Raw genomic sequence first — 25,638 nt, 5'->3', positions numbered from 1 at the left:
TTCTTTTATAAAGGTGGTAAATTTAAAAAAATTTTTTTTTAACATTTATTTATTTTTGAGACAGAGAGAGACAGAGCATGAATGGGGGAGGGTCAGAGAGAGGGAGACACAGAATCTGAAACAGGCTCCAGACTCTGAGCTGTCAGCACAGAGCCCGACGTGGGGCTTGAACTCACGGACCACGCGAGATCATGACCTGAGCTGAAGTTGGCCGCTTAACCGACTGAGCCACCCAGGCGCCCCTAAAGGTGGTAAATTTTAAAGTAAAAGGACAAACCACAATCTGTATGAAAAATTTGCAAAACTACATAATGGAGACCAACATTTGGGGCTTGGGGTTTAGTTTGCTAATTTTATCAGATTTTTTTTTAGATATAGCTATTGCCTAAGATACTTACATTAAAACTTTTTTCAAACCAATAAAATAGTTAAATGTGTCATGCTTTTATATATACCCCCAAAGCTTTAAACACACACTCAGAGTTCAGCTTTTATTGTCTTTCCCATAACATGCCTTTCATCTCCTCCTACTATAGGTGGTGGTTGCTCCAACTTAACAGCCTATAAACATTTGTTATTACATACCCTCATACACTTACCTATGAGGGATGAGTCATGGAGCAGCTGCCTAAGAGCACCCCAATTCAAGTCTTCCAGAATTTCTGGGAAGATGTAGTAAGGAAATGGCATAGATGATTCCATTTTACTCATTTCTTAGTTAAGAGTAAGCCCTTAAGATGTAGAAGCTGTTCTTAAAGGTATTCTGATTTTGCTTGCCCTTATTTTTCTAGGTACCAGGTAATACAGGGGTTTTTTTGGACTTCATATATTCACTCATCTGCTCAACAAATATTTATGAAGAAGTTGGTCTTTGCAGGGTACTGAGCTGGGCTCATTTCAGTAAATAAATCCCGCTGTCTTGCTTTTGGAAGCTTACAGTCTACAGTGTGATGTAGGAGACCAACTAGAAAGCTAGCCGTTATGATAGAGCATAACAAGTGCCATGAAGCAGGTGCACAGGCTGCGGTGATAATGTTGGGTTACCCAACCCAGTATGGGCTAGTGGGGTGTCCACAGAAGAATCTGTGTCCTGGAAGAAGCTGGTATTTGACTGATGAGTAGAGCTAGCCAGATCAGGGGAGCAAAAGAGCAGCAGAGGAAAAAAGCAAGGCAAACCTGAGAGAAAAGCACAGCACATGTGGAGGAATGGAAGGAAAGTGCCTGGTGATTGAGTATGCCTGGAGTGTGCAGTCTCAGGCAGGGAGTGGTGACAGGCGAGGCTCAAGACACAGAAGGCTTTATTAGCCAAGTTACGAAATTTCATTCTGAACTCTGAAGGTATTGGGAACCACTGAAGCATTAACACCTCCCCCCACCATTTTGTGAAATGACTCCATAAAAAATAAACCCTGTCAGTGAAGAAACTGCTACTCATGCCTTAAGAAAGATAGTCAAGAATTACATTTAGAATCACACTTAAGGCAGAATAGCACCTTGGTTTGTATTCTCTATCAGTTCTGGGAAAGAAGTGGTTCTTAGCCATGTAAAATATTCAACTGCAAAGATCCTGCTTGGCCTTAAAATGTTATTTCTCCGAACACAACCTGGTGGCAGACCACCTCAACTGGTAGGAATGTGCTGTACAAAGAAATCAACCAAGTTGAGGATGAGACTAACTTGGTGAAAATCCTTTTAACAATAAAAATAGGGGCACCTGGGTGGCTCAGTTGGTTAAGCATCCGACTTCTGCTCAGGTCATGATCTCACAGTCCGTGAGTTCGAGCCCCGCATGGGGCTCTGTGTTGACAGCTCAGAGCCTGGAGCCTGTTTCAGATTCTGTGTCTCCCTCTCTGGGCCTCCCCCACTCGTGCTCTGTCTCCCTCTGTCTTAAAAAAAATAAAAATAAAAATATCACCTTATATTTATAAAGCGTATGTATAGCTTAAAAATACACATCTTATATTTATTTGAGCCTCATATTAATCTATTGAGGTAACTGATATTGATATTGTCATTATACAGATGAAAAACTGAGGTTCATATAAATAAAGAATAGCTCAATATAGTAGTATTTATAGCAAGCTGCCCAGCTACTTATACTAATTAGTATATAATTATACTTACTATATTAATATTATTTAGTAGAGATTCAGTTCTAAGATATCCGACTTTAAATCCCATTCTTCACAAAAGAATGATTATAAGTAGTAAAGAGAATTAAGTTTAGGGCTATACTAAAATCTTTGTTTAGATTTTTTTGGTTAAATTATCAGTCACAGGAATTGAACACTCTACTTCCTTAAATAGTAGAAGATAATAATGTCCTTGGACTCCAAATATAAAACAATATAATACTTGTTTGCTATTTTTTGTGTTTGTTTCGGCTAAGGAAGAGAAATACTCTATTCAAAATGTTCTTTTTTTAAAAATAAAAGGAAAAGAATATCGACTTGCGGTTCTGGTAATTAAAAGAAGCACTACTAGAAAGTTTATCTTTCACTACTATAACATGTTTAACATTTCTGAAGAATTGGCTGTGGAGTAAATACATGAAACGAAATCTTTTTTTCCCTTTGAGTTCACTCACAAGACAGATAATACACGCTGACATACGAAACTTGGTATTGCAAAGTTGAAAAATTCCGTCAAGAAAGACGTTGGAGAGTGTGGACCTACATCATAGCTTAATTTTATTTACGTACTTCATACTTTTAACTCTAAGTTCTCTGAAGCAGGTACTACATCTTTTACATTGTTGGAGCACTGGGTGGCTCAGTCAGTTAAGCATCCAACTTTTGATTTTGGCTCATCATGATCTCATGGTTCATGAGTTTGAGCCCCACATCAGGCTCTGTGCTGACAGTGTGGGACCTACTTGGGATTGTCTGTCTCTCCCTCTGTCTCTGCCCATCTCTGCCCTGCTGTCTCTCATATAAATAAATACAGTATGTATATTTCTCGTATGAATCACAGAATTGCCCATGCATTGGACAGTGAAAAACTTCTAAAAGAGTGCTATACAACATTATTTGGTTGAAGAAAGATAAAATATTTGGAAGAGCATCCCCAGCTTTCAGTAAGACCAGTCACTGGACCCATCTTCTGCTTCGCTCAGTTCCCCATTAGTCAGTGATCTGAGCTGTGCACATGAAGTTCTCTTGGAGAGAGGACTGAGCCTGTCTGCTCACTGCCTGCGTGGAAACTACAGTGCCCTCCTAGATGGACGCTCAGCTATTCCGTATTCATTCAGTGAAGGAATCAAAGATGGTTCGGAAAGAATTTAAATTGCAGACCATCCTCATGTCAAGAAGGCTGGCTGGAATCTGGATTTTATATTAGGATATACCCAGTAGCTCTTCTGTGTCAAATAGGATAGCTTTGACAATGCTGGGCCCTTATCGAGCCCTAGCTAGCCCTGCTAAACTGCCATGGAATGCATTGTCATTGACCCTTGAGTGAAAGGGGGTGATGTTAATAAAAATGCTGAGACATGAGGCTAAACTAGGAATCCCAAGCAAGCCAGGATTGTCCCAGGCAGACCAGGATCTCAGGTTACCCTAGCAATTGCCCAACTATAAATCCCATCTTCAGCTTAAAAAAAAAAAAAAATGCTTACACATGAAAACATGTCCTTACATAATTAACGGGTTGGAGAAAATAAACCCTCTGTAGAAACTGTAGTTTTAAGAAAGTTCCTATCCAAGATAGAGTGGTTATTGCTGAGTGTTAGGATTTGGTGTAAATTTTGGAGGTTTTTTGGCTTCTCTGTATTTTTTTTCCTTTCTTCTTTCCCCTCAGCAATAAATGTTAACAATGAATTAGGGCTGCTTTATATTTTTGTCCTTTAATGTTTTTCTATTTATTTATTCATTTACTTATTTATTTAGTTTTGAGAGAGGCAGAGACAGAGCATGGCAGACAGAGGCAGAGACAGTGGCAGAAAGAGAGGGAGACACAGAATCTGAAGGAGGCTCCAGGCTCTGAGCTGTCAGCAGAGAGCTGTATGTGGGGCTCAAACTTAACAAGCCGCAAGATCATGACCTGAGCTGAAGTCAGACGCTTAACCAACTGAGCCACCCAGATGCCCCTATTCTTGCCCTTTAAAATTAAAATATCCATAGAACTTTTTTTAGAATTTTGATAGTAAATCAAATATTTCACGGAGCATTCCTGGAGAAACTTTATTGTCCTTCTCGGATCAGAAAAATTATAACGAAAAGATATTAAATGATTTGTCCTTACTAAGTAGCTCTTTAATCATCAGACACAAGAGTATTTGAAAATCGTAACAAATAATATTTCACAATATATATATTCTGGTTCTTAATATCTGGAATTATTTCTGATTTCTGTTTAGATGCTATATTACCTTAAATCTATAAATGTGAAAATTTCCAGAAGTGTGATACCTTAAAGAATTTTTATATGCTGGTGAGAGGTCCCAGAATTTGCCAGTTTTGCCAGTTGTAGTTGGAAAGCTATTCCTGTCTCCTCAGTGCATGATTTACACCTGTGTGTCTCAGTAAAGCAAAACATAGGATGTTGAGTTCCACATTTCTATAAAAGTCTACAAAAACTATGTTATTTTGAAATTGATTCACCTGATTCACCTGTTTCTAAAACAAGGCCATTTAGATTGTCTTTGATATTTGATTAACCATGTCGTGATGACGAATTTCTTAAAAGTTTACTAGATTTTTTTTTTCCTTTTTAAAAGCAATATAACAAGGGGCACCTGGGTGGCTCAATCGGTCAAGCATTAGACTCTTAGTTTTAGCTCAGGTCATGATGTCATGGTTTCATGAGTTCGAGCCCCGCATCGGGCTTTACACTGATGGTGTGGATCCTGCTTAGGATTCTCTCTTTCCCTCTCTCTCTGCCCCCCCCCCCCCCCCTGCTCACACACACTCTCCCTCTCCTAAAAAATAAATAAGTAAACTTAAAAAAAATTTTTTTAATTAAAAAAAAAAGGCAGTATAACGAGTTGGAACCTTGGGAGCCCGGCAACCATTGAGAGGCCTCTCTGGCATCCCCCTGGTGCCAGGGCTTTGCCTGAGCCTCTTCCTTAACCACTAGGCAGCTTTTTAACCACCCTGGAGCCCTTGCCCAAACTGTGGACCAAATGGAAACAATAAAGGTTGTCGTAGCAAAAAAAAAAAAAAAAAAGCAATATAAAAGATTTAGAAGTCCACTAGTTATGTGTTTGGCTGACTATCTGCTTCCAGCAACTTGTGGAACAGGAATAAGTCAGGAACACAAAAATTGGGCATCTCCGGAAGGGACCTTGGTATCAGAGAAGATGTAAAATTGACAGGAAGGCACACCCACATTAATCCATCATGGTAGAAAATGTATTGAACATTCATTCAGTATCTTCAGATGGAATACCTGATTTAGTTTTCAGTTTAAAGGAATTGGCCTCTGTGCTGTATAGTCTTTTGCTCTAAATAAGAATAATAATGAATGAAGTAGGTGGGGGGAGGGGAATCACTCCCATCCAGTTTCACATATAGTTAACAAACTAGCTGATACCATTTCATGAATCCAGTGATTCCCTAACCTCAGGGTACTTTTTCTGGACAGCACTATATATTATATATATTTCAGTCTGTTCTCACTATTCTTTTTTGTCATTGTTTCCCCCAGAGATGTTAGTTACACCTGAAATAAACAAGTGCCTCTTTTTGCTTCTTCTTGATGTCTTTTTTTGACAATGTGGACCACCTCACTCTTCTGGAACAGAATCTTCTCTTGGCTTCCCTCAGTATAGTTAGTTGTAGCTGTGCTCCTCCCGAACCTATCAGTTGTTTGTTTATTTCACTGGTTTCTCTTCCTGTTAATGTCCTCCTGCTGTCTTTAATCCTGAGCACTCAGCCATTTTCTCTTTACCATGTCTTCCTTAAAAGAATCCTATAACGATGTTGCTTCTGCTTTTACTACTGCACAGCTTTTTCCACACTTATGCCTCTAACCTTGACTTCTCTCCTGATCTCCAGTCTAGTACTTAAAATAATCTTACATGTTTTCCCTTCTACATATGTGATGTTTAACTTAGTTTCCACAGTAAAGTGATTCCTTCCCCTGTTTTTATTGGCACTGGGTTTTCCCATTTTCCCCCCTTTTCATCATTATCAACACAATTCTTTGTTCGACTACCACTGTCCAAACAATTGAGCTTAATCTATAGAATGGTTAACCAATCTCTGAATGCTAGATTCTTAAATCCTTCAAAAAGACTTTTTAAAGGATGTTGACAAGAGCCATGTTTAAAAGTACTAGTAAAGAATGGGTTTTACATTTATATACGTTGGGGAAAAAATAGACAAGAGAATATTTTGTGACCTGTGGAAATGGTATGAAATTAAAATTTTCAGATTGTTTTTGACAAAGACTGTTTTGTCCTAAGTCTAAAATGTTTACTATGTGATTCTTCTCAGAAAAAGTTTGCTGACCCTTGGTTTAAAAGATTAGTTTCCAATTTGTTAAAACAACAAATTCAAAACTCTGGTTTGTCCTCAAGCTTTTAAAAAGCAAGGTGGTTACACACCCATGAAACCACAATCATTTCCATCACCCCAGAAGATTCCTAGGCCCACCTGCAGAACATCTCTTCCTCCTGGCAACCACTGGTCTGTTTTCTGTCTCTCTATATAAATTTGTATGTTCTAGGATTTTGTGTCAATAGAGTGTGTACTCATTTGTGTCTGGCTTTTTTTACCCAGCATATTGATTTTGAGATTCATTGATGTTGTTATGTGTATCAATAGGTTTTTTTTTTCTATGTTTATTTATTTTTGAGAGAGAGAGCAAGTGGGGAGGGGGAAACAGAGAGAGAGGAGAGAGAGAATCCCAAGCAAACTCTGTGCTGTCAGTGCAGAGCCCAGCTTGGAGCTCATTCCCACAAACCGTGGGCTGAGCTGAAATCAAGAGACAGATGCTTAACTGACTGAGCCATCCAGGCGCCCCAGTAGTTTGTTCCTTTTTTTTTTTTTTTTTGAGGTTTATTGTATGATAATTGACAAATGAGATTGTAAGATATTTAAAGTGTATATCATGGCAGTTTGATATACATATACACATCAGCAATGGGCCATTTTGACTCATGTCCATAGTTGGTTGGACACCTTGCAAACTTTTTACCGTTAGACAAAACTAAAAGCAAACTTTTGAATAATCTTTTCTGCATAGAAAAACCAACCAGAGAGCATAAAGACAATTTACTAATTATTTTGTTACTGTTGTTGTTATTATTATTCATATTATTTCCATGTGCAAACTTTGAGTATTTCCAGTGCCTGTGGCAGAGGTTTCTCAGAATAAACCAAAAATAGGTTCAAATTATATTCTTAAAGAGTATTTATAGATATAACAAGATTTAAATAAATAATCATGGTGCAGTTTGGTATTTTTATCATCTTAATTTAAAAAATATGTTTTACATTCAAAATTTCTTCCAACTGGATTCTCTTCACCTCTTCTTATTAAAACCATAAAAAAATTACTCTGATTCCAAACCTCCTCTACATTATTTAGTTCCATCTCTCTACTATTATGACCACCTCTATCTAGCCTTCTCTATCCCTCAGTCCTACCACCCAATTCAATATGTACTTCTGAAATTTTTCTAATCTGGGGGCTCTCAAAGCAGGGAGTTACTGGGGTCAGGGATTTGTGTTCTTATAACAACACACACACACATAAACACACACACACACACACACACACACACACACACACACACCCCTTAATTTTTCTTCTGTCTTGGCAGAAATAGTCTTGCTCCTAATAAGTAATATGACTAAGTGTTCCATGCTTTGAAACTTAACAGAAGCATGATGAACAATAAGAGTGTCAGAGATGAACCTTCTTCTGTAGAAGAAGGTTCAAGAGAAAAGGCTGAAGAAACAGGGATCATGTCTGGAGAGAAGATTGCTGAGGCAAAACCTAATAATTGTCTTTTGTTTCATGAATATTTATCACAAAGAAACCTGACCAATGTTTCTTGTGTCCATTAAGTGACATGCAGGGAAATACGTCCTTAAACTGTAGGTAGAAACTTTGCCTGAAAAAATAATCTTGTCTGTACTCTAGATATATATGGTAAAAAGCATATAGAATTGTTATTCCTGGGGCGCCGGGGTGGCTCAGTCGGTTAAGCATCCGACTTTGGCCCAGGTCATGATCTCAGGGTTTGTTGGCTCAAGCCCCGCATCCGGCTCTGTGCTGACAGCTCAGAGCCTGGAGCCTGCTTCTGATTCTTTGACTCCCTCTTTCTCTGAGCCTCCCCCACTCACAATCTGACTCTGTCTCTCAAAAATAAATTAAAATGTTAAAAAAAAAACAACTTGTTTTTAAAAAAAAAAAGAATTGTTATTCCTAAGAATTACAAAATTTAGAACAGACGTCTTTCTGGGAACCTCAGTAGCTTAGTTGGTTGTGTGTCCAGCTTTGGCTTATGTCATGATCTTGTGGTTCATGAGTTCAAGATCCACATCAGGCTCACTGCTGTCAGCACAGAACTCGCTTCAGATCCTCTGTCCCCCTCTCTCTGCCCCTCGCCGCTTGTGCTCTCTCAAAAATAAATTTAAAACATGAAAAAAAAAAAAAAAGAACAGTCATCTTTCCAAGTCCAAACCTTGAAAGTGAAGGCCTGCTAACCAATATTTTAGTCATAGACATGTGTGAAGTCAACAAACTAAGCCAACTGAAAATGTATTGACTCTACTAGTTCTGAATAGATAATGTCCCTTAAAATAGTAAGAAATTTTAGAACCTAACGTAACCCATGGTGAACACTAGGTCATTGCCTATCCCATCCAAATAATTTGTAAAAACATTCAGGTAATAAATATTCCCGTAGACTTCTAAGTATTTCAATTGTGCTGACTAACCAATGTCCATCAAGATGAACTTGCTTGCTTCCTTTCTCTGTATATTTAATGCACACATCAGACTGTAGATTCTTATTATAAATAACATCAACAAAAGCCACTGAAACTGAAAAAAAAGAAGAGATAAAAACAAATAAGAGGCTAGGAACGATGCAATTCCTACTTATCTCATACCTAAAACAATGTACAAATGCACAAATACTGGATTTATCTTTTCAATGCTGTCACTGGCATGAAATCCATTGTCTTTGCTGCCAAGTCACTAGCGATACGAAACAGCAGTAGGTCTGCAGCCCACGAGCATGCGAAGGCAGAAACAAGAGATCAACAGAGACTTTTCAGGGTTGTCTGCCAAGGGAAGAGCAAAAGCAGAAAGCTGTGAAGTCCTTTGAGAGGAAGTGGCCGCAAGAAGCAGCAGCAATATACAAACCCAGCCCCAGCAGAGAAGCCAGAGACAGCCAGGAAGTCACCTGGGAGCTAAGCACCAAGCAAGCCCACCACCAGAGGGGTACCAGCCCAAAAAAGCAGAGACCCAGCCAGGAGTGGATGCTTGCTTCTCCCATGAGGGAGTCTTGGCAATGTAACTAACATGTGAAATGGAAAGACCAAACCAAAACAAAATTTTATTGAGCGTCTACCAGATCACTTAACTATAGTGAGAGAAACAGAGGACTAAAATCAACACATGCCTCAGACCCACCTTTGTCCCCACCCCCATCCCACTCTCACCCCTGCTGATATTTAAAAACCATAATCTCTTCACAAATATTTCTTAAGCTCCTTTTGTGTGCCAGGGTCCACGCTGCAAATTTAAAATATAATGGTGAACTGGACATAGTCTCTTGCTTTCTAGGAGGGTAAAGTTTAATGGAAGATACTCTTTTTTTTTTATCACAAATTTGTGATTTTTTTTCAGCTGAAAACTGAATTTTAATGAAGATTTCATTTCTCGAATTCCCTTGTCCTGCATCATTTTGTGCACTTTCTTAGACTATCTAAAAGATAAGTGGTTTTATATAGGCCATTTGTAAAGCCTCCACAAAAATGTGGAGATTTTGAAATTGCACATTTTCCCTGTGGCTCCAAAAACATTATACCTATTATTTCAATATCTCTATGTTTCAGTTTTTAAAATGTGGAAAAGAAAAACAAAAAATTATCCACATGTCCATGTTCCCATTATATACAATTCATCTGTATTAACCCATTATATAGAATTGATCTTTGTTAATATACTGACAAATCTGCTTGTAGTTAAAAAAAATTACTATTTGGAAAAAATGGTAACTATTTACTATAAAGAATTGAAACAGAATAAAAGCATAAAGATTAAAAAGTTTTTTTAAAGTAATCTCTACAGCCAACATGAAGTTCAAACTCATGACCCCAAGATCAAGAGTCACCTGCTCTTACTTTATGAGCCACACAGGCACCCCAAGGTTAAAAACCTTTAAAATGACTTCAAAAATAATCCTCATTAACATTAGGTGACCATAACAGAAACAGTGATGGCCAGGAATTTTCAAAATTCTATAGCAAAAACCACAAATCCAAAAAGCTTAAGAGAACCCCCAACAAAGAAAATTATACCCAGGTATATCACAGACTCTTGAAAATCTAAATAGAAAATCATGGGGACAGCTTGGGGAAGTAAAGGGAACATTGCACACACACAAAAAAAGGTAAAAACAAACACTATTCTCATCAGAAACCTTGGAAACCAGAAGACAGTATAATGATATCTTCAAAGTCCCCAGAAAAACAAAAAACCTGTTAACCTAGAATTCTGTATCTGGTGGAAATATTCCCCTAAAATGATAATGCGGTTGCCTGGGTGGCTCCATCGGTTAAGCGTCCAACTTCAGCTCAGATCATGATCTCACAGTTTGTGAGTTAGAGCCCCACGTCGGGCTCAGTGCTGACAGCTCAGAGCCTAGAGCCTGCTTCGGATTCTGTGTCTCCCTCTCTCTCTGCCCCTCCCCCATTCACACTCTTTGTGTGTCTCTCTCTCTCTGTCTCTCAAATATAAAATAAAACATTAAAAATAATAATAATGAAGATGGAATAAAGACATTTTCAGGCAGACAAAAGTTGAAAGAATTTATTTGTAACATATCTGAACTCTAAGAAATGCTAAAAAGAAGTTCTGCAGGCTAGAGGGAAAGAGAAGTGATACGAGCAAATCCTGTTCCAAAGAAAGGAATGAAGAGCACCAGAAAGAGCAAATGAGGCATTAAAAACAAAGGATCATTTTTAAAATCATTCCCACTTTATACATACATATGTCATTAAGTCTCTTTGAATACCATTGGCTATTTAAAAATAAAAGTAACATTAAGTGCACATCATTCTAGACACCTTTTTTGGAATACTAAATACGATTGGATGTCTAATTACAAGTAAATTTTAAATTATGTGACCATATTATATTTGCTGTAATATACAAAACTAAATTTATTTGAAAATTTCATTAGAAAAACTAAAATGGAAGAGGAGTAATTGTTGAATTTCAAAAAATTGTTCTATACCACAAATATAGATATACTAGGTAGGGGTGCCTGGCTGGATCCTTTGGAGGAACATGTGACTCTTGATCTAAGGGTTGTGAGTTCAAGCCCCAAGTTGGGGCATAGAGCTTACTTTAAGAAAAAAGAAGACAAGAAATTATAAATACATTAAAGGATTAGAGGGGTGCCTGGGTGGCTCTGTCAGTTAAGCATCTGACTCTTGATTTTGGCTCAGATCGTGATCTATCGGTTTGTTGGATTGAGCCCAAGTCAAGCTCTGCACCAACAGTGCAGAACCTGCTTGGGATTCTCTCTCTTCTCTCTCTCTGTGCCCACACCCCAGCTCTTTCACTCTTTCTATCTCAAAATTTAAAAAAAAATTTTTTTAATGATTAGAATCACTGTTTTTTATTACCTAGGTATTTCAATTTTGTAGTATTGATTGACTACATGCTGTAAAAGATGGAATCATGAATAATCATGTCTCCCATCTCCTCTATCCCAACCTTAGGAACTTTCTTAGTTAATATTATCTTTTTAGGTTGTCTAGACTTAACTTTTTCATTTGACTCTCTAATTCTCATAATTTTGTTCAGTATTGGTTTTATATCTAAATGCATAGATATATAGGTCTTTTTACATGATCCTTTTTTTTTTTTTTTTCAAGTTTATTTTAGAGAGAGGGAGAGAGAATCCTATGCAGGCTCCAGACTGCTAGGTCGGAGCCCAACACAGGGCTCAAAGCCACCAACCATGAGATCAAGAGTTAGATACCCAACTGACTGAGCCACCCAGGCACCCCACATGATCCTTTTGCCATCTTTGTACTGAATTCTGTTTTTTCTTCTGTACGGGCAATTCATCTCTTTATTGGTTATATTTTATTATCATGTAGTTTGGGTTACCTTCACCCAAGAGGATACATGGATGTTGCATTCCCAGCATATTTTTTTAATGGTTGATAATTTCAAATGCTCTATTGGCTGAGTGTAATATTCTTGGACCACTTTTTCCCCTCAGAACTTAATAGATATTGTCCCATTGTCTTTTAGCACTACTAGTTGATGTAAAGAAGTCTGAAGAAAGCCTAAAATTTACCACTTAGTCACAGATTGGCTTTTTTTCTGCTTGAATATCTTAAAGTTTAAAACTTAGTAAGGCTATGATTTGGTATTAAGGAATCTGTATCAAAATTTCCCTGGTATATGGTATTATACTTTCAATCTGAAGGTTCAGTTATTTTTTTCTTTTACAAGAAATTATTATTATATTAATATTATGTCTTTTTATTCATCTTCAGTTATCATTCTTTGGATTCCCCTTTTCAAGTATAGCAATGAACAATTCTTGAGTATTTTTTTCCCTATTGGCTTCTGTAATTCCTTTAATCTTTGTCTTTTTCATCTTAGTTCACTGGACTTTATATTAGCAAAATCTCCTTTATTTTCAAACTCTCTGAATCATAGTTAGTGCCAACTACTAACAGCACAGTAGTTCAACTTTTGTGGTTACAGTGAGATGTGTGGTATCTGTAAGACCAATTTCTCATTACCTGTGGAACTCTAGCTTTTTATTCCTCAAATATTTAAGTGCTGGCACCTCTATAAACTTTACATTTTAGTGTCTAGACATTTAATTCTTTGTGTTTTAATGGCAGGCTAGGCACTATCACCTGCATATTTTTATCATGCATCATTGGCCAAAACTCTTTGCCAGAAACTGAAATAAATATTAGAAGTAGAGGTTGTGTGGAGTCAGTATGTCAGGTTGCTGAACACATATAGCTCAGTATCTGTGAGAGCTCTTTTTGGATGGGTGTGTTAATGTTCACTGGTGGAGGACACAGTGTAAGGTCTGTCACACTTTGTGTGGAACGTGGAAAAAATAGTGAGCTGATATTTCGCTTTATTTAGAGCCGATTTAAAATTAAAGAAATGGGACTGGGCAGCTGTTTTTAAATGGGCTCATTGAATGCATTTGATTTTTTCACCACTTTTTTATAACCTGAAGGAATTATGGGAAGGGCGAGGCAGAGACAAAGGGGATTGCCGACGGTGACAGTTTGCATGCAGTTACGGTTTGAATACCTGGATTCTACCCTCTCCTGAGATCTTTTTACAAGTCCTGCCAAGATTAACTGCTCCTGTTTGAAGGCCATATCGTAGTCCTCAGAGGGAGGCACTTTCAGATTGAAGATGAGTTCTCCAAACCAGCGCGAAGCCCTAAGACTTCACTTCCTTCAGGAGCAGGCAGCTTAATCAACTTGCTGTTTTACCCGGTTCTCCTCTGCCACCACTTCCCGGGAAGATCTGTCAAATAGCAAAGTGGATTCTTTCCCACCTTAATGGAACTGATAGATATCACTGAGTTAAGCAGCCACATCTGCTGTACTTATTTTCCTCTTTGATCATATTAGGAGATCAAACTCCTTTAGACATTATAGTCTGTTTGTGTCTCACTGAATGTTTGCCAATAAGTTTAAATGCCTGTATCAAAAAAATTAAATTAAATTAAAAATTGGCCATAGTAGGTATGTTTCATCCAGATACAATCTAACTAAAGACTTTGAAAACATTTTTCATCATTGTAGTAGGAGATCCAACAAAATTATCAAAATAGCAATGCGCAGAAAGAATTCCCTTCTGTCACCCTTCCCTGAGTAAAGCATAGGAACAACAGGTGGATGGATTATATAGGTCTTGCTTCTAAAAGAGTTAACCTATTACTTTGTAAGATATTGTTGTCTCTGTGAGCAACTTGAGAGTAGGAATCTGATGTTTTATCCTTGCATCTCAGTGCCTGACCGTGTACATATAGTGGGTGGTCAGCATTTTGGATTGAACACTTGAGATTCTAGATTCTCTGTTACATTATTTTACAGACCAGCATATAAGGGAGAGCCTGGGATTGAAACATGCAGTGTTTGGGAAAGGAACTTGTTTTTACTCTGAGGTCAGAAATCTCCATGGCTGAGTACTTTAGATAAAGAAGCTCCCTTTTCTGTATTTGCCCAGCCTGGGCCGGACCCAGGCAAATGTCACACAATCTACATTTAAACATTCTTTTCTTTTCTAAAATGTTTATGTTTCCTGGGGGCACATCTAAAAGATTCAAAGTATTAGCTGTATATGTATTCTTTTAAGAAAAAGAAAAAAAAAACACATGTAATTTTCACATGCAAGTTATTTTCAGCAGGCAGTTCCTTTCCTGAAGCACAAAAGGCTAGATATAAAAACAAACAAGAGAGAATGTGCTGTTTTAATAAATGGGTCCTTAGAGATGGATTTTAAAACATGGTTTTTGTTTCCTGATCTAGCTTTTACCCTATCACTTCGTAACACTTAGAGAAATCCTGAAATAAATCAGAGACATTCTCACAGTTTTTAAGGCTGACAGTTTAATTTTTTTCCTGTTTTGTCTATTGCTGTGGCCAATTTAATTAGGTCATACCCATGTGAAAAATTACTTGTTCAAGAAAAATTTTGGATGTGTGTGTGTGTTTTCAGGAAGATTTATTTCTGCTAACGTTTATATCATCATTTGCATGTGAAACTAATTCACTTACCTACATAACTTAAAATACTAATGTTGCTCAAAAACAACCCTAATTCAAAAGGAAACATGTTTCTGTTAGTAACTTTATATTGTGGTTAAGGTAATTATACTTAAAAATATTTTTAGCAGGTGAACCACTGATCTTAAAACATATCTGTTAATTATACAGATTGGATACCAACTCTGGAAGGGGGAGAAAGACCTAATTTATGGCAGTATTCTAGAAATGGCAACATAGCTCACATGCTAGCATGCCCATCATGCAGACTGTTTTCAAATTTCATTTTATTAAAAATTCATTGTCATTCTTATGCCTTGAGTATTTTCTAACAGACACTTTGCTATTTATACCAGCAGATACAAGTTTCAAGCCCACAAGTATATTATTTGCATTATTGCTTCCATACTCCTAGAAATGTCATGAACCATGTGAGAATGCAAGCTTCACAAAACGAAGAAACTTACTCGTATTTCATGAACAATGTTAACATTAACTCCTTTTCTTCTTTAATAAGTTTGCTTTCATTTTTGTGGATTAATGTAAGAATTTTCATAACTAAGGAGATTCTAATTTGCTTCCAAAACTTAAACACCAAGATTAACAGATACAAAAGCCACAATTTAACATATTTTATTGGCCGAGAATAAAGGTCAAAATTACCAAGCATTATAGAAGCACCATTAGAAGTATACAGTAGATCCCTTGTAGAAATCATGAAGGACAGCCAGTGTAGGCCATGTCTGGAACACAAATGCAAAATCTGAGTTGCTCTCTGTGACGGAAGCAGAGCAATTGTCAAGAGCTTGACTAGGTTGCAAAAGAATTTAAAGGGCCAGCAGATCTTTAAGAACTCACAAGATAGCTTTGTTGTCTCCTGGAACGTTCGCTGAGAAGCAAGGCACACTAAATACCAAGCAATTCACAGAATTCCTGAGTCCCTACCCAGTGATGCTGTTTTCAAATGAAATAAGTCAGTGAGCTGTATAAACAAAATCAGAAGGCTCAATTAGTACTGCCCTTCTGGAAGTCTACCTCACTTCAACCATTTTGCTAGAAAAAAAATGAGAACAAGTGAGATCCATGGGAAAAGAGTAATTTTCGGGAAGGCAAGAGGTTTGCTTTCTATAACAAAAAGCTACAGGGCTAATCAGATATGCGTCTGCAGTTTGTTTTCACATATTTGTAGGGCTAGATTTCAGAGTCACTTGTGTTTTAATCAAGAAAAAAAATGTGGTTTTTTTTGTTTGTTTGTTTGTTGTTTTGTTTTTAGTGAGGGGGCACTTTTCCCAAATAACACTGGAAAACTTTTTTGTGACATCCAGAAATTTACAGTGGCCCCTTGCTAGCCTTGTAACATGTTCTGTAATTCCCAGCTTCAGGTAGAATTTGAATGCTTGTAGAAAATCCAGCTATGCTTACAACCACCTTTATTTTTCAGCTGCGGTAGCCGGATTTCCTTTAACAAACTAGTGTTATTTTCTTTTGCAGGGACTTTATGTTTTTGTGGTTTATTTCATTCTGCACAACCAGACGTGCTGCCCTATGAAGGCCAGCTACACAGTGGAAATGAATGGACACCCTGGACCCAGCACAGCCTTCTTCACACCAGGGAGTGGCATGCCTCCTGCTGGAGGGGAAATCAGCAAGTCCACGCAGAACCTTATCAGTGCTATGGAGGAGGTGCCTGCTTTTGCCTTTGCTCTTGCACTTGCTCACGTTCTCCCCTCCCTCCCTGCCTCCCCTTCCCTCCTCCTTTCTCCCTTCCGTACCCATCTCCCCCTCTCTTCCCACCTCTCCCTCTTTCTCTCTCCCTCCCCCTTTCCCTGTCCACCTCCACCTCAAGATGATTGCAGGTTAAAAGGTACTATGTGACTTTTAAATCCCTCTCCTGGGAACAGCCTCTGATCAGTGGTATTTGATTGGCTTACTGTGGTATCATGCCTGTTACCTAATTCTTTTTTTCCCTGCCCTGTGAGCTAAACTAACCAGCGATTTGTACTGGGAAGTCAGAACATAATTTGTCGTTTCTTTCTTCAAAATCTTCCTAATTTAAAATGGCAGTGACTGGATGTGCTTTGGAAATGTTTTTTTTAAATACTGTTCTTCCTAAAAATACGTCCTTCACTCTCTTTCTTCACCCATCCCAGCTCATTACTTGGATCCCAGCAAATACTCAGTGAAAAGAAAGGAGGGTAAAACTCTTTTTAAGTACCAGAAAATATTTTAGGGCAAAAGCTTGGAAGAGGGCTTCAGCAGCACTGCTAGAAAAATCTATCCAGGATGTCCTCTGTGAGATCCGCCTCCCACTGTTCTTTGCATTCTGTCCTCATCATTTTGCTTTCCTTTGTCTAAATCACATTGCCACCAATCTGTCAGTAATGCTGCTCATAGCACTGGGACCAATGCTCAAAGTTTAAACTTACATGAAGACATTTGTCCAGGAAGAGATAGTATGCAGGTCCCTGACCATTTCTACAGTGCCAGAAGAATGCTTGCTTATTGCTCCTTACATAACTCACATTGCTGTCTTTGTATTAAAGAGCCAAGGACAATGGCACCTGGGTGGTGGCCAGTTAAGCATCGGACTCTTGTTTTAGGCTCAGGTCATGATCTCAAGGTTCTTGAGTTTGGTTCCTGAGTTCGAACCCCATGTTGGACTCTGTGCTGACAGCACAGAGTCTGCTTGAGATTCTCTCTCTCTCCTTCTCTTGCTGCCCATCTCCTGCTTGTGCTGTTTCTGTCTCTCTCAAAATAAGTAAATAAACATTTTAAAAAAGGAAAACCAAGGGACACAGTATTTGTGTTTGCATCCTGAAATCTGGCAAGAAATCAAAGTGCATCTGTCTGAAAAGGTAATCGTTTATTGATAGGTAAGTAGGTAAATAGGTAGGTAGGTAGGTATGTAGATAGATAATCTACCTGCTCAGTGATATTTTTTGTCTCCCATGTTAAATGTTGAAAGGAATTTTATTCATGTCAGGTTAAAATTAAAATAGGTAAGTGATCACAAGTATATTTAAGAATTGGGATATATCTTTAGTACCCTTAAATGTTTAGAAATCTAGTGCCATTTCTATATCCCCAAAGTGGTTAAAATGGAATTGTTTTCACATTGTAGTTGGTACCAATAGAAATGGATACTTTTTTTTAAATTTTTTTTTAATGTTTATTTATTTTTGAGACATAGAGAGACAGAGCATGTACGGGGGAGGGTCAGACAGAGAGGGAGACACAGAATCGGAAGCAGGCTCCAGGCTCTGAGCTGTCAGCACAGAGCTCGGCGCGGGGCTCGAACTCACGGACCGCGAGATCATGACCTGAGCCGAAGTCGGACGCTTAACCGACTGAGCCACCCAGGCGCCCCAGAAATGGATACTTTTAGAACCAACGATTCAGGAGTGAATCTTTAAAAAAAAAAAAAAAATGTTTTTTTGTCTTTTTGATTGTTTATCCAATCTAGCATTTGTCTAGATCTGAGCTATACAATACAATAGCCATTAGCCATGTGTGGCTATTTAAATTCAAACTAAGTAAAATTAAACAACATTAAAAGTTCAGTTTGTCACTCACCCTGGCCACATTCAAGTGCCCAGTAGCCACATGTTCCGTGGCTGCCGCAAAGGAGAGCACAGATTTAAAATATCCGTGTCATCACAGAAAGCTCTGCTGAGCGGTGTGGCTCTAGATGGTCAACTTCTTACTGAAATATTTTAAGGCTTAATCTTCTCTCACATTATTCCTACAGTCCTCAGGTCACTTTTCTCAGCAGGAGGCTTCCCTGTAGTCTCTCAGAAAACCCTGTGTCGGGAGGGAACAGCTGTGACAATTCAGTTCCTGGGCCTGAGCCACTACTTGAATGTTCATGTAGGGTGTTGCACAATGGCACACCCTTCAAGTGTGTCCTGCCTTCCTCAGAAGCTTAGAATTGGCCTTGATCCAGCTGTCAGTGAGGGACTGTCAGCAACATTCTAGAAAGCCACGCAGAGAAGGGAAAGCATTAGGCAAGGAAGGATTAAGGGGTTATTTATCAGTGACCAAGAGGGAAGTGAATACATTTAATCATTTTAGGTTAGAACTATCTTTTTAATCATTTAATCCAATGATTATGTGAAGATTTATTTTGTAACTGGAAGTTTCTACCTTTTACTCCCCTTAGGCTATTTTGTTCACCAGTCCATTAACTGCCCCCAGTTCTTATGTTCTTAACAGTTTCCTTCCCATACATCCTACAAAAAAATAAAACATGTTGTTTGGGTTTAAAAAATAATTTTCTTTCCCCACACATGACCACATAGAAATCTACAAGTAATTCTAACAGAGAAGTTGTTGAGAAACACCAGATTAGGTTGTCTCTAAGGACAAAAGGTAAAATTAAAGAGGTCTTCTTCTAAACAGTTCAGCAGTCCCTTCACTTGATGTTTGTAATAAGAATGTGAAGATAAATTATTCATGTAGATATCAGAGTAACTATGTAGGTGTTGATATTATTGTTTCCTTTTCTCCCCACCCTACACCAAAAAGGTGCCACCTGATTGGGAGAGAGCATCCTTCCAACAAGCCAGTCAGGCCAGCCCTGACCTGAAGCCAAGTCCGCAGAATGGCGCCACATTTCCTTCCTCTGGAGGATATGGCCAGGGGTCACTAATAGCTGATGAGGAGTCCCAGGAGTTTGATGACTTGATATTTGCATTAAAAACTGGTATGTATGAACCCACAAACCACATTAGAAGTAGGCACTCTTGCTATGCTACAACTTATATCCTCTTCCCATGAAGTGCACATCCTGATTCTCATGACCCATTCCTAATCCTAGCCAAACTTTAGGATATTTTGTTCTTGGCACCAACTATAACACAATCTAAAAATAATTTATAATTTGCTTTTAAGAAAAAGGCATACTCTAAATGTAAATGTCTCTGTCCTGGAATCTTGATGTAACACCAAGATACCATTGAAACAATCTCAGTGTTGTAAGACAATCTGGTAGGGATCTCACTCAGAGGGTTTTGCCTCTGACCTGCCACAGAGACCTAGAGTGTCTTTGAAGCAAAGAATTTCAAAGGCAGTATCATGGGCGGCATGTAGTTCTTTCGTTTTCCAAGCACCATAACATATTGTATCTCACTGGCTCCTCCTACATGTTCAACCCCACTCAGCCTGTGACCCCAATAGATAGTTGTTTTCAAATCAAATATACGGGTTTTTTCCTTTCCTTTAAACATTTTTTTTTTTAATTATTAAGTAAACTCTACCCCAACGTGGGGCTTGAACTTAAGACCCTGAGATCAAAAGTCCCATGCTGTCGACTGAGCCAGGTAGGTGCCCCTGCATTTTTTTTTTTTCCTCAGAAAGATCTTGAACTGCCAGTGTTATAAAAATTTCAGTGAAATTTTCATTTCTAGATGTGCAAGCAAGCAAGAAGATACGTCCATGCTCAGATGAGCCTATTAAAATAATTATTCCGAGTATATTTTACTATATATATATATATATATATATATATATGCCTATATTAAGCATAGTGCTTAGAGGGGCACCTGGGTGGCTCAGGCAGTTAAGGGTTCGACTTCAGCTCAGGTCATGATCTTGCAGTTTGTGGGTTCGAGCCCCACATCAGGCTCTGTGCTGACAGCTCAGAGCCTGGAGTCTGCTTCAGATTCTGTGTCTCCCTCTCTCTATGCCTCTCCCCTGCTTGCTCTCTGTGTCTCTCTCGAAAACAAATAAACATCAAAAAAAAATTAAAGAAAAAAGAATAGTGTTTGGAAAATGAATACTTTCCAATATTCATATCCAACAATATTATTGGAAAAATGAATGAATGAAAGAAAAATGAAACTTAAGAGTTTGCTTGGAGGAATAGACATTCACACAAATGTGATATAAGGAAGAGTAAATAAGTAGTGAAAAGAAATATTAATTATTGAAGAGATCAAGGAAATCTTTTTAAATGTTCTCAATTGTATCTTGAAAAATATGTAGGTTTTAAATAGGTGAAGGGTGGAGGAAAGGCACTGCAGACTGAGGGAGTAGAATGAGCCATGCCTTGGGGCTTACAGGTGCTCAGTTTATAGGTGCCTGGGGAGAAGAGACCCTGCCTGCAGCATGGCCAGGGTGGAAGGTGAGTGCATCCAGGCAGAAGCACGAAGGCCTGAAACCTGCATGGTTTATAATTTACTGTAGTTTCCCAACTGGGTTTCAGCGAACAACCTCCTTGAGATATTTATAACCCTCCTCAATGGGAGGATCCCCTGACTGAGTCTATTTGGGAAACTGCAAAGATTCACAATTCAATTAGCATTTTAGCAGCTCTGAAAAGTCCTAGAGTAAAGAAACCCACTTCACTTAATTTAACCTGGTGTTTCCGGAACACATTTAGTAATAGATTCATTTTGTGGGAGCAGAACACTTGCTGGTATTTTACATAATGTTAAAATGCTGCTCAGATTCCATGTTAAGGAGTGGGATTTTTATAGAACCTAGTGAGCCATGGAGGTTTTTGAGGAGAGGAATGGCATGTTCCCACTGGTTTTTGAGGCAAAATAACTCTTACAAAAGTATGAAGAGTAAATTTAGAAGCAAAGCCAGAAAGGCTGGGAGATTGTTGCAATTGTCCAAAGGAATGGGGTTTGGGTCCCAGATTTAGGAAGTGGAAATAAGAAAGAGAAGATGAGCACAAGAGGAAGGCTGAGCGAACACTCAGAGGACAGTCAGTAAAGGCTTCTGCTTCTCACTTCAGAGGCTGAGGAATCATGTAAAGAGCATTTGTTCATTGATTTGTTTGCAGCGAGAAACTGGTGAGTTCAGATTCGGACTTATTGGTTATTAGGCCTGGTGGATCTTAAACATTCAGGCTTGAAGGATCTTAAGCTGAGGGTTTAGGATTGAAGGTATTGGTTTGAAATGCATCCATGTGGAAACTATATTTGAAGCTGCGGGGATGGACAAGTTTGATCTTGGGAGAATGAAGGAGAGAGAGAAGAAGAAAAGAGGTGAGGAAGGGAAAGAAGAAGAACATCCTAGATAATATCTGCCTTTCAAGAGTGAATAGAAGAGGGTCCCACAAAGGAAACTGCAGTGTGCTGAGAAGGAAGTAAAGAGACAAGAAAGTTTTATGAAGGAGGTAATGAACAACTGCCCAAAATGCTCACTAGCATTAGGACTAGAAAGGGGCTTTCAGATTACTAATAATTCTCAGGGAAGATTATGTCCCCAGCACTACAAAGTGGTCAGTTGTTATTATGACACTGAAAACATAAAATGAATTCTTGCAGGATAATTAAATTAGATGTGGGTCCTATATATATAACAAGTATTAAATGCATTCAGTTCAGGAATGTATGGAATGACTTGCTTACTTATAGATGAGTTTAGCATTCTTTGGAGCTCATTAAACTTGTTAGGAAATAAATACTTAAAAAGACCAAAATAGCAGTCTGTAACATTGGATCCCTCTGTTTTCAGAAAAGCACCACCCCCTAAACGCTTCATCGTAGAATATGGTCAAATCAGAGGAGCAGTCCATATACCATTCCACCTACAGCTGAATTTACAGTTGATGCATAGGCTGGATTTGGCCCACCAGAGGGTTTTGTTTGATTCTCATAGTGTTGTAACATTTTTTTAAGTACACATTTAAGAATTTAGAGAAATTCCAGGGTGCCTGGCTGACTCAGTCAGACTATGCAACCCTTGATCTTGGGGTCATGATTTCAAGCTCCATGTTGGGTATAGAGATTACTTGCAAACAAAAATCTTAAAGAAAAAAAATTTAGAGGTGTCCCATAAAACCCCACAATTTCTTTTTTTGAAAAATCTAGCAACAGAGTGCTTAAAGTCTAGCACAATCCTAAAATCTCCTTGATTAGAGTTGTGTAATGGCTGCCCCTTTAGACAGAGCATGAGATCTTTGATTTGTCCAGTGCTCACTAGACCTGGGTCACTGGTCTAAGCTATCCCACCTGGTCTCTGTGACATTTGAGTTCATAAACCTTAATGTATCACAGGTCCACTTTAACCATGGCTCACTCCAGCTCTGATACTGGGCATAGTGGGTCTTCTAAGCCTTTTTCATTTAAACCACTAAACAACTTTGAAAAGCTATCTAACCCTTTGCATATATTTTAATAAAAATGTAAAGGTTTTCATAAGTTGAAATAGGATCAAATAATGTAATTTCCACTGTATTATAAGTTTAAAATGAAAATTTTACATTATTCTTTTAAACTATTTCATAGGAATCTAAATATCATAGCAACTAGATACCCATTGTTATTCATTCCATTTTTAAAATATAGGAGTAGACTTTTTTCTTAGAGTTGGAAATTTTACATAATTGTCTTTTCTCCTTGAACTTGTATTTCCACTCCACTCCCACCACAGAATTTTATCCTAATGTAATATATTTTGTGCTTGAAATTCATTTAATCTTCACTTACTCATACTTCTCTCTCACAAAACATGTATATAAATTGAAATTTAAAATTATTCTGTGGCCATAAGGCTATATATAAAGTGTCCAAATTTTCTTTTATTATCATTATAGTTATTATTAATCTACAGTTGAGTAAGTCAGCACTGATTTTAAAATATTAAATGTTTTGATAAGTAATTATCAAAAACTCATGAGAAGAGTGCACCTTGGGACGCCTGGCTGCCTCAGTCAGATCTCATGGCCTTAAATTCAAGCCCCACCTTGGATACATAAATAAACTTAAAAAAAAACTTAAATAAGTAAACTTTAAAAAAAAAGGAGTGCACATAGAAGTTAAAGATCTGGGAATACATTTTCTTAAACCTGTCCTTCTCATACCACCCTAGACCCTTTGAAAAGCCATGTACCAAAGGTAAAGGAATCCCAATGCTTCAGATGCTTTGTAAAGGACATCAGAGGCACTGACCTGGAACATTGTATAGTATTAGATTATGAGATGAGTGACCAGATTTTTATGTTGATCCAAAAATGACAAGATTCTAGAATATGTCAGGCTTGGAACATATTAGGCTTAGAAACAGGGTCTTTCTTCACTGAAGACTCCTCCCAGAGAGACTAATCTGATTCCTTATCATCCCTCATCTCTTAGCTTCCTGGCTTTACCCAGGCCAAGGACACAAATGTCATGGTAAACATTTCTTTATTGAAAACTTCAAATGATTTCTTTTTCAGTCAGAAGAAAATAAATAACAAGTCCTTGAATAGAAACAAAAACATTCAGAATCAAGGCCCAAATGCTCAAACTGCTCTAAGAACTCATTAATAAATTTCTCTTTCAGCTATAATCCATAAAATCACAATGACTTATTTAACTTCAAAAACTTCTAGAGACCAGTGTGCTAAATAAAGTTAAGTGGGCATCAAAATGGAAGAGCAGAATTTGGAAAGCTAGAAGATTGAGGGAGAATGACCTTTGTATTACTGTCACATTTGAAAAATCCACAGAAAATAGGAATGTGCCTTGGGGTCAGAGAGCCCAGTGTTGGCAACCTAGTTCTGCAGTCCGCTATCTGTGTGATTTTCAGCAAGTGACTCAAGCTTTCAGTTTCCTCATTTAGCTAATAAGAGTTATTATAAGTAGTTGGTAAGTTTTCCTGGGGTTTAGAGATTGTTAGTGTAAAGAATCTATCAGTAGCTGGCAGTCTAAGTTCAGTAGCACATTGTATAAATTATTTGTTTGGTTCAGCTCATTGTTATGCTTAAAAACAATTTTCTTTTATTAAATTTTTTTGAACATTTATTTATTTTTGAAAGACAGAGAAGGAGTGGGAGAGGGGCAGAGAGAAAGGGAGACACAGAATCTGAAGCAGGCTTCAGGCTCTGAGCCGTCAACACAGAGCCCAACACCAGGCACAAACTCCCGAACCATGAGATCATGACCTGAGCCGAAGTTAGACACTTAACTGACTGAGTCACCCAGGTGCCCCTTTTTCAGTTTATTTATTTATTTTGAGAGAGACAGAGACAGCGCAAGTGGGGGAGGGGCAGAGAGAAAGGGGGAGAGAGAGAATCCCAAGCAAGCTCCACACCTTAATCGCAGATATTCGAGGCTTGAAACCAGGAACTTAGAGATCATGATCTGAGCCAAAACCAAGAGCCGGCAGCTAAACCTACTGAGCCACCCAGGTGCCCCTAAAAACAATTTTACATATCCATACTGTGTTCTGAAACACCCGGGTGTTCATTGCATCATGACTATTAAGTGAGGTAGGAATGGGGGTGGCTTGAATATGTGCGGAGAAGGTTTAAAATGTGTTCTAGACCAGGCACAAAGTAGCACAATTAGAACTGCCACCAAAAAGACAGTATGGTATAGAAGAAAACACCTTATATTTGGGGTCAGAAGACCATTGGACATCTTCAGTCTGGGATTTCCCTGCTATGTGACATGAGCAAGTCAGTCAACACCCTGATCTCCACTCAATCCCTGCATCTGTAAAACAAGACTAATAATCATCCTTTCCTAACTAAACTGTATTGAAATGTTGAAGAAAGGAGAGGCACTAGATGAATGTAAAATATTACAACTAGTTTCTTTGATATTACCTATTCTACCATAGGGAAAGGTGACTATTACCACAGTTAGTGGATTTTTCTTGAATTTCTGGCTTAAAATTTAAGCAGAAAAATTCCTTTCAGAAAATCCTGATACTCACTGCAAAACACCCTCCCAGACTACTTATGCATTACAAA

The 25,638-nt window shown here is 38.1% G+C and overlaps 1 protein-coding gene across 1 annotated transcript in view; it reads left to right on the top strand.

Annotated features, from left to right (window-relative positions):
- The window catches only part of ADGRV1 (adhesion G protein-coupled receptor V1), a 565,435-nt gene that overhangs the window by 532,468 nt on the left and 7,329 nt on the right, over positions 1 to 25,638 (top strand). The window contains exons 88-89 of the mRNA XM_078448177.2: positions 16,443 to 16,634; positions 19,476 to 19,653. Coding sequence (XP_078304303.2) covers positions 16,443 to 16,634; positions 19,476 to 19,653 — 370 coding nt within the window. The remainder of the gene's footprint in view (positions 1 to 16,442; positions 16,635 to 19,475; positions 19,654 to 25,638) is intronic.

The sequence above is a fragment of the Panthera onca genome, chromosome A1, assembly GCF_046562875.1.
Source record: "Panthera onca isolate mPanOnc1 chromosome A1, mPanOnc1 haplotype 2, whole genome shotgun sequence".
Classification (NCBI taxonomy): Eukaryota; Metazoa; Chordata; class Mammalia; order Carnivora; family Felidae; genus Panthera; species Panthera onca.
This window is presented reverse-complemented; position numbering and strand designations above follow the sequence as displayed.